This window comes from Rana temporaria, chromosome 6 (assembly GCF_905171775.1).
Source record: "Rana temporaria chromosome 6, aRanTem1.1, whole genome shotgun sequence".
Lineage (NCBI taxonomy): Eukaryota > Metazoa > Chordata > Amphibia > Anura > Ranidae > Rana > Rana temporaria.
Genome location: NC_053494.1, coordinates 162,871,308 through 162,881,592, shown reverse-complemented (window position 1 = coordinate 162,881,592; position 10,285 = coordinate 162,871,308). Strand labels below are relative to the sequence as shown.

General features: G+C 43.4%; 1 protein-coding gene across 1 annotated transcript; it reads right to left on the bottom strand.

The window, feature by feature from the left end:
• Nucleotides 1–1,245: 1,245 nt before the first annotated feature.
• ATP5MC3 (ATP synthase membrane subunit c locus 3) lies at nt 1,246–9,783 on the bottom strand. The gene is made up of 5 exons (XM_040357701.1): nt 9,742–9,783; nt 9,456–9,551; nt 8,358–8,435; nt 7,574–7,767; nt 1,246–1,499 (listed from the first exon to the last, which is right to left on the bottom strand). The coding sequence occupies exons 2-5, from the start codon at nt 9,492–9,494 to the stop codon at nt 1,385–1,387; spliced, it is 426 nt and encodes a 141-aa protein (XP_040213635.1). The 5' UTR covers nt 9,495–9,551; nt 9,742–9,783; the 3' UTR covers nt 1,246–1,384.
• Between the last annotated feature and the right edge of the window lie 502 nt (nt 9,784–10,285).

Genomic DNA, 10,285 nt, shown 5'->3' with positions numbered 1-10,285 from the left:
CACACTTAAGATGGCCCCCAGTCAATTTCTATTTTATAAAGTGTCTAAATGCTGTAACACGGACCTTAGTTTACAGACTAACTTTACTAGAATACATTAAGCTTGTGTATTACAGGGGTATTTATATTTAAAAAGTGAAATTGTGGCCGGAACTCCGCTTTAAAGTCCTGACGTGGTTAGACCACACTAGATCATGAATACAGCAGGTCTCTACGATAAAAGCTATGAAAAACATTGGTTTATTAAATAAAGTTGAGGCGTGGCAGTTGGAGGGGTTCTGTGGCTGGCTTATGGTTTGCCAGTGTCCTACTGTAGGTAGTCAACTTGAGTTGTTGACCTCCTGTATCCTCAATGGACAAAAGATACACAGCATTTAGTCCTTGTAGTGATGGGGCATCTCCACAAAAGCAAGCACTTTTCCTGGGAGAACTCTATGCTCTGAACAAAAGCACATGCGAAGTGCAAGATATGGCTGGCAGTATAAGCCCACAAATGGGACCATAAACAGGTTCCAAAGAACTGAGGGTAAAAATGGAACAGCAAGATTACATAACCAGGTAGTAGGGAAACAAGACATTCTACTCCAGACTTGCATTTTACTGGTGCCACAGGCCATTATTAAATTTCTTCCAACACCCATGCCCTCAATTAGGAGGCATGTCTGAAAAACCAGTGTGCCCCACCCACTCTACCTCCACCTGAGCAGCTTTGGAACCAGGAAATGTGGCACCAAGGAGGCAAGATCCTAGCTGTGACACTTGACTGCTTGTCAAGACCTTGCACATCCTAGTTTCATCTATCCACAGCTAGGGGGTTGCAGGGAAGGACCCTGGCTGAGTTTCAGTTCCAAACAATGTGTATTCTCTTCCCTGTATGGCAGACACCCAAACTGACCAGTTCTGTAAGAGGCATTCCTTTTATTTACTGCAATAGGTTTCCTGTTCCCAGTGAGTAGGCACCTTGCATGTCATCTTTGAACACAATTTGGTGTCTGTAGCAGGCTATATCTGCAATCCGATTAGCAAAATATGACTACAGAAAGGAAGACAGGTTTATCCTCAGCACAGAATATTTAACCATCTGGATATTTTAATGCATTTTTTGCAAAGTGGCAGAATACATTTTAAAATTAGTGTTTGAATACCCAGGGGAGGATCTTCAGTTATTTATATTTCTAGATTACAACATTGTATTCAGTGTACAGGACTGTACAATGACTGAAGTCACAAAAACAGTACAAACTTCTGTATCTAAGTTTTACCATTTTTAATGAAAGGACTTTGGAAATATGGTACATTTTCCTTGACAACACAACATTTCTTGGGAGCCACAGTAAAATAAAGTTTACAGCTGTTCACGTGAATGTTGACATTCCCAGGCTCATTTACATGGCGAATAAGATCAGGAAAGCAACCATCAAACAAAACAGACCCATAGCTTCAGACAGAGCAAATCCCAAGATGGCATATGAGAACAACTGCTGCTTCAAGGAAGGATTTCTAAGGGAACAAAAAAAAAAAAAAAAGTTATTAAAACAAACCTTTGGAAAATATATTGAGATGCAGTACTGTTAAAGTAGCATGTTTGCACATATTATAATAGCCCATTATGACGCCCGAAATATCCTACATCTTTTAAGTGCAATAATGGACTTTTACACCTTCCAAAAAGCCTAATAGGCGTTGATAACATTAATGACCAGCTGTAGATTCAAAGCAGGTTTTATACTGTATACCACAGTCTTACATTGTGGACTTGACACTCCAGAAAGGTACCCATCACTGTTGATTCAGGCCAAGGACAGGTTGACAGCTGCTAAAAACTACTACATGGGAGGGTAGATTAAACTAAAAAAATGACAGGGAACCCAAACAGGGATTAGACCGAGGGCTCTAGCAGTGAACAAGGCAGATGCACACTCCTCCAGAAATTTAAAGCAAAGACCATTCCAAATTGGCAACTTGTCAGAAGCCTGTACTGCAGGAAATAGACCATCTTCTCCTGCAAATGCCAGTTATCTGACATGACAACCAATGATCTTAAGCAAAATTGACCGAAGCTGACTTATGCACCTTCCCCACCCCCCCCCCCCCCTCCATGCCAGAGTCCATTCTGCCTTGGCAAAGATCCAGCACTTCCTGAAGAGAAGAGACCAGGCCTGCCAGTTTCCCTGGGGCAGGAAGATGGCAAACACTGGTACCACCCAGCTTTGCCTGTTCAGAATAGCCTGCCATTTCAGCACGGAGGACTGTTGCTAAAGCTCACATGGGACGTCACAAAAACACCTTACCGATATATCAGTATTAATCTGAACAAGTCCTCAAACTGAAAATGTTAAGTGGATTTCATAAAATTGGGCTTGTGTGCACTTTCACCATAGGTCCCTTAAGGATGTTACCTTTAGCAGCATACCATCTTACTATGCAGGACCCCCTACTGCTGGGACAGCCCACAGGAGGTTCCTCTCCCGAGGCCTTAAATCAGCATGATTGTGTGGGGCTCCGCCCAGTCACATCATTGATTCACAGAAATCTGAATAAACCAAGTTGCACCTGTCACTGCAGCAGAAGGCTTTTAGTTCTCAATGAACTACAAGGGTGCTGATGGGCACCCTTATAGTTCCATGTACACTTTCTCCCATCTTTAAAACCGACAGCCCATATGGAGACACAGGCAAGAAAGCTGGAGGGAGTGTCTGCATCTGCAATCCGATTGTGCTACATGCATTCTGAAAAATGTAAAAGTACTTGGGCTTAAAGTGCAAGGATCAAATGCGGGAACTAGAATGTACAGGCTGAAGCAGCAGCGTGGTTTTGAAATGCATTCCAGCATTTTCCTACTACACAAGGTGGCTTCATACCCTAGGCTCTGTGATCCAGCCATCACTTCAGGTTTTCAGTGACAGCAGTTCTGCTTCCAATCCACTACCTTGCTAGAGGCAAGGCATCCTGGTTGTGCGTCTGATCTGTCCCAGAGGCTACCCGGCTCATGCTTAATTTTATCTTTGAGTGCTTTATTTTCTTAAGTTACACTTTACATGCTACACTGTATTTGTGCTTGATACCCCTTCCCAACTGCCTTATAGATTGACAGTTTATATTTGCAAAATGTGCCACTTGCTTCAGAACTGCCTAAAATCCTGAAACATTCTTTAAAGCCAAGAAATTAGTTAAAGTGACACTAAAGGTTCACACACACTTTAAATAATAAAGTTCACACATCCCAATCCTCCACACAATAAATAACCCCCTCTGGGAAGCTCCCTTGGTTGTACAGTTTGTGTCCATAGCTGCCGAGTGTAGGACAGCCAATGGCTGTGCTGCCATCAATCCAGTGAAGAGCCAAGAAGCAGTGGAGACAGTGACGTGGGATTGCTCCCACTGAAATTCAGGGCTCAAGTAAAAAATGGGGGGCCAGACAATGCAAGGTGTTATCACCTTAATGCATCCAAAAAAATAAAAAAATAAAAACTTTTAAAACAGACATGTTTTAGAAAGGGCAAGCTAGTTATTCCACTATGGTGACCCAAGCAATGGTGGACACAGGCAGTAAAACAGAACATTCCTCCAACAAGTGAATCCTAAACAGTGGGAAATAGATAATGGCCAAAGCCTTGCAGTATGCACCTTCAGATATACAGCTTGCAAAAATAAGTGGGGACATGGAATGTGCACAAGATGATCTGGTCAGGGTGTCACTCACGAGAAACCTTTATGGAAGAAAAAATAAAAAATCCCTCCATATTCTAGTGCATTGATTTTTCCCAGCCATCTGCCATGTATTTAGAGAACAGTAGTGGACATGAGGTAGAAGTTACCATTGAGGTCAAAAAAATTGGGAAAGGGGAATAACATTAAGGCACTCACATTGGCCCACATCCGAAATAGTAATTCAAAAAAAGAAAAGTTGTACTACACTAGGTAGCGACATGGCGGACTTTAAAGGGCAATCACAGGGACATTTTTCGTCATAAAAATAGAGTTTAATTACAAAATTATACATATACAAATAAATTTCATATCAATAAAATGTTATCCAAAAAACAACATAGATACATATTTGAGCAATAGAACGTCTTGCCGACGCGTTTCGCCTTACGGCTTCTTCTGGACGAGTTGTATGATTTTATAACGAGGTATTGCTACTTGCATGTGTCTGAAAGAAAATTATACACTTATAACATACAGATAACATAAAGACATAATCCAATAAAATATTGAGGGCCAGCATGCAACAAAACCAAATATAGTACCAATTGAGTTGGTGGTCATCCGCATCCATCACAAATCATTGGAGTAGTACCAAAAATGAGTACGTGAGCTGTTAAGACAAAGAAAAATAACCAGAAACAGAAAAGCAATATATACCTCAATGTATATATAACTCTATATAGGTGTGGACACTATGCGCACATGTGCGTGCATATTATTATGTTTGAGCAAACAAAGGAAAACCTACCCAGGTCTGCCCTTTATTGTGGACAGTGCAGTGTGGCTACCTAGCGACGGAATCTATTTTCCCTCCAGGTTCTTCCCACCTGTCTTCTGCCTTGCTGGTCCCGGTTGTTGCCTTTTTTTACACTAATTTTGAGGTAAATTAGCCATCTTTGACATTTGATATTTAACAACCTTTTGGTTGCTATCTATATACCTTCATCCTGTCCCAGTATATGCACAGATATATTTACTTGCTCTTTTTTCTCTCAGAACCTACTACCATTGTGGCTCCCTATACCATCAGGAGATCTTTCTTTCCTCCTTCTACCTGGGTAGGTTTTCCTTTGTTTGCTCAAACATAATAATATGCACGCACATGTGCGCATAGTGTCCACACCTATATAGAGTTATATATACATTGAGGTATATATTGCTTTTCTGTTTCTGGCTATTTTTCTTTGTCTTAACAGCTCACGTACTCATTTTTGGTACTACTCCAATGATTTGTGATGGATGCGGATGACCACCAACTCAATTGGTACTATATTTGGTTTTGTTGCATGCTGGCCCTCAATATTTTATTGGATTATGTCTTTATGTTATCTGTATGTTATAAGTGTATAATTTTCTTTCAGACACATGCAAGTAGCAATACCTCCTTGTTATAAAATCATACAACTCGTCCAGAAGAAGCCGTAAGGCGAAACGCGTCGGCGAGACGTTCTATTGCTCAAATATGTATCCATGTTCTTTTTTGGATAACATTTTATTGATATGAAATGTATTTGTATATGTATAATTTTGTAATTAAACTCTATTTTTATGACGAAAAATGTCCCTGTGATTGCCCTTTAAAGTCCGCCATGTCGCTACCTAGTGTAGTACAACTTTTCTTTTTTTGAATTACCATTGAGGTGTTGCTTGGTATGGACACCGGGTTAAAGGATAAATTCACCTTTTGGAAAAAGCTACATGTTCCCCTCGCCTTGTGACAGCAGTACAGGGAAAGTTTCCAGTACAAGCTGTTACTTTTTGAAAAGAGTGCAGAGCTCTGCCCACACAGCCTTGTCACTCAAGAGTTTGGTGAATGAATAAACTACAAGTACCACCATTCTTTGCAGCGGTCAGCTTGTAGATTTCAATGAACTACCATGACACTGTTGAGCACTGGTAGTGAGAGTCTTCCCATCAGTGTGAAACGGCCTGCCTGATGTACGAGGTGCAGGCAAACAGATTACACTCAGTCTGCAGGAGACCTGCATGGCACCAGTGATCTACGTTGTAAAGGTGAACTTATCCTTCACATAAAGTTCATATAAATATTCTCAGGATGCTTGGTAGCAAAACTTTTAAAGCCAACTTCTACATATATACCTGGGATTTAAATACTCAAGACTTGTTATACCCAAAAGGTAAAGTGGCAATTTAAACTGTTAAGACAGTCCAATACCAGCAATTGTATTCACCATAGAAAGAAACAGTTGCTCAAGTTATGTGCTGTTGTCATGGCCACAGTCATTTTGCAAGAACCAGCCCTTTATTACCCTTCAAAACATACAGGGCAGGCTTAAAGTGGTTGTAAACCCAAAAAATAAAAAACCCTGCAAGACAAAGGCATAATGAGACAGTATGCATAGCAAACTAGCTCATTATGTATTGCCTCAGATTGAAGTCCTCTTAGGCACCTCTGGCGGCCGACATCTCTTGGCCGACTTTGTAGCTCCGGCGCTGTGACTGTCAGGAGCCACGACGATGTCACTCCCATATGGGAGCCGCAGGTAACCGCACGACGTGCCATTGCTTAAGTGCACATGTGCCAATGACATCGCCACATGCAAACAGGGGGATATCTCCTGCACAGTTCAGGAGATATCCAGGGTAGCTACAGGTAAGCCTTAACCACTTAAAGCGGAGTTCCACCTAAAAAAAACAAAAAACAAAAAAACAAAAGGAACTTCCGCTTAATCCACTCCTTCCCCCTTACATGCCACATTTGGCATGTCATTTTTTTGGGGGGGTCAGGAGGAGTGGGACTTCCTGGCCCACTTCCTCCTTCCGCCGAGGGGCTGGTAAGGCGATTAGCTTAATCGCCTTATTGCAGCCCCTCCCTGTAGACGAGCGCCTGTGCAATCGGACGGCGCCGCTCACGCATGCGCAGTGGGTGCCCGGCCGTGAAGCCGAAAGCTGCCACTGCCGGGTGCCCACACTAGGAATGAAGACGCTGGCCGGCGAGGGAGGGCGAGGAGCGGAGCCCCGGCCTGCGCGTCGCTGGAACCGTGGAGCAGGTTAAGTGTCTTTATTAAAAGTCAGCAGCTACAAAATTGTAGCTGCTGGCTTTTAATAAACACTTAAAAAAAGGCTGGAACACCCCTTTAAGGACCACCTCCTGCACATTTACATTGGCACGTACCTGTACGGTGTCCCACGATCAGTCATAGGATCTGAACAGGGAGAGGAGTGTGTAAACACATCTTCCCCGTTTTTCACAGTGGCAATGTCACTGATCGTCTGTTCCCCGATATAGGGAAAGGCGATCAATGATGTCACATGTCCAGCCCCACCCCCTACAGTTAGAAACACATAAGGTCAATTAACCCCTACAGCACCCTTTAGTGGTTAACTCCTACAGCGCCCCCTAGTGGTTAACTCCTAACTGCAATTGTCATTTTCACAGTAATGAATGCATTTTTGCTGTGAAAATGACAATGGTCCCAAAAATGTGTCAAAATTGTCCCATGTGTCCGCCATAATGTCGCAGTCATGGAAAATAAAAAAGCTGATCGCCACCATTAGTAGTAAAAAAAAAATGCCATAACACCATCCCCTATTTTGTAAATGCTATAGATTTTGCGCAAACAAATCGTTAAACGCTTATTGCGATTTTTTACCAATAATATTTAGAATACGTATTGGCCTAAATTGAGAAAAAAAAAAAAGGTTTATATCTTTTTTGGGGGTATTATAGCAAAAAGTAAAAAAGTTTCTTAAATTGTCACTCTATTTTTGTTTATAGTGCTAAAAATAAACTGCAGAAGCAAGCTCTATTTGTGTGTGGGGGCACGCTGAAATGCCTCTATACAAGTCCACTGACAGCAAATTAACATGCTAAAACTTATACTGCAGTAAAATTAACTTGCCTTGCATAACCAATAATGAGACTTCCAAAAACTGTTCCAATACCAGCACCAGAGCCAGCCACACCGACTGTGGCAGCACCAGCACCAATGAATTTAGCAGCAGTATCAATGTCCCTGCTGACTGCACTGGTCTGAAATCCCCTTAGTACCAGCTGCATGCATGGATTTTGTGTCCCACTGAGGAGTGCGTTTCCCTAAAAATAAAAACATAAAATTAAATTATTCCATTGGCATAAGTACATGTAGCTTCTATCAGTCACTTCTCAAACATCTGCAGATCAGGGTTTGGTTTATCATAAGAGGCTGAAGTAATGTCCTTGAATTAACCCAATGACCTGCAACAGAATGCCCTTCAAAGTTAAGCCGCCTGTATAACTGAAGGCAGCGCTGTGGACTGCTAGCACTGAAGTCTGACAGTTACTGAAGCTTCAGAGGTCAGCAGAATTTCTACATGTCATTCTGCAGAGGTTATACTCAGGTGTGACAGTTCAGACATCAAGCAAGGTGATCTATAGCAGTGATGGTCAACCCTGTCCTCATGGCTCACCAACAAGCCAGGTTTTATGCATTATCTTGGGGAGATGCAGACTAGACAACTGCAATCACAGAGCAGCACATGATATCACCTGTGATGCATTTCAGTTATCTTGCAAACCTGGCCTGTTAGTGGGCCCGGAGGACAGGGTTGATGGCCACTGATTTATAAGACACCTAATCTGTTCTTTTAGAACACCTGACTACCAAGAAGTTACAAAAAAAACAAAAAACACACGACTCCACTTACCTCTCCAGTTCGGACCTCTGGCCGGGACAGAACTGATGCAGAAAGCGGTCTGTACAGAGCCTTGGACCCAGCCCGGATCTACAGACAAAAAAAAAAAAAGCAATTTTACTCATCACTAGCATAGATAACACTAACAATTTACATACTGTCCATTCACTTCTGTCAAGCTTACAATCAAGTCCCCATCACACACTCTACTAGGACAGGAGCCAGTTAACCTTGCAGCACATCATTGGAGTGCAGGAGGAAACAAAAAGCAATCTTTATGCAGACAAGTGTCCAGACTGGGATTTAACACATGGACCTTGGTGCAGCAAGGAACTAAAATGCAAACTCAATGCAGACCAGTGTCCTGGCTGGGATCTAAACTGAGGACACCAGTGCTGAAGGGCATTATAATACAAACTATGCAGACAAGTGTAATTTTGGAAATTTAAACCAATGACTTTGTGCTGCAAGGCCCTATATTGAAATCACCATGCAGACAGGTGTCCTGACTGGGAGTCACCAGTGCTGAAGGGCATTATAATGTAAACAAGTGTCCTGACAGATTAAAACCAAGGATTACAGTGCTGCAATGCAGTATAAGGCACACTCCATGACTGGGATTTAAACCAGTGACCCCAGTGCTGCAAGGCATTATAATGCAAACTGCATGCAGACAAGTGTCCTGACCCCCAATGCTGAACAGGCATCACAATGCAAATCCAATGCAGACAGCGCCCCGCAATGCTCAATGTCAAGAGGAGTCAGCCAACAGATCGGCCTTCAGAGATGAAAAATCACAAATCAATATAAAGAGTTTAAGGAGGGAAGGTGTAGAATGCACACCGCGCCACCACATCCAATCACGGCCCAGCCCTTCACCCCGCAGAGCGGATCCTGCACTGCCATGTCCTTGGCCTCCTCTAAGGTCACACAGGCCGGCTGCAGGCCGCTGACACGGGCAGGGAGTGTGCGGATCCTCCATGGCCGGGCCCCGGTCTTCAGTGAAGGGAGGAGGCCGGAAGGAGGCTGCGCGGCCCGTGTGCGGGAAGACATTGACTTTGACCTACACAGGCCGGGCGCAGCGGACTAGGCCCAGAGGCGGCTACTCACCAGAGAAGGGGTAGAGACGAACTTCGCACAGGCATACATGATGGAGGGAGGTGTGTGGGTGTCCTTTAGCAGGTGTCGGATCACGGCTCAGCCCCTCTGCGGAGAAAGAACGGAGAGAATGACTGACACAGAAATACACACAACACCCGGCTAATATCACCCGCCGCCCGGAGACTGAAGGAGGCTCTACCGCTAGCCTACACCGGGGATACCAGAGGGAGCTCCGGGAGGAAGGATGAGGGCGGATTAACCGAGTTCCAGGGCCTACTCGTCTCACTGCTCTTACCGGCACCAGAGGTCGTACTGAACGGAGAACACCACGCAAGCGCGTCACGCTCTTTATAAAGAGAACCCGGATGGAGGGAGGAGAACCCACTCAAGGTCACTTTGTAACAGCTTTATTGAGACTCCGGGCCGCGCACACTGCGCTTCTACTGGCTGAGGCAGGGAGGACTTGTGGGAAGAAGTGTGTGAGTGACCTTACTGTCACATGAATCCTGAGGCTTCCATTTCCTCATACATTGTCACCATTATACTACAAGGACTTCTCCATTCCCAGCTGTATACTGATAGGAAACATTGTTGAAAATTTACTGGAAAGTCATGAATTCAAATATTAACAATGATATACATAATACTACAAATAATCAGAATCTGCAGCAGCTGCGCAAAGCAACCAATCCACTTTTATCTTCTGCTTGTTCAGTTAAAACTTTGAAAATAAAAGCTGGAAGCTGGTTGGCTGCTGTGCACAGCTGCTCCAGTCTTATTAAATCCCTCTCAATGCATTCTGCTAACTTTAGGTGGTTAATACATATACATATACATTT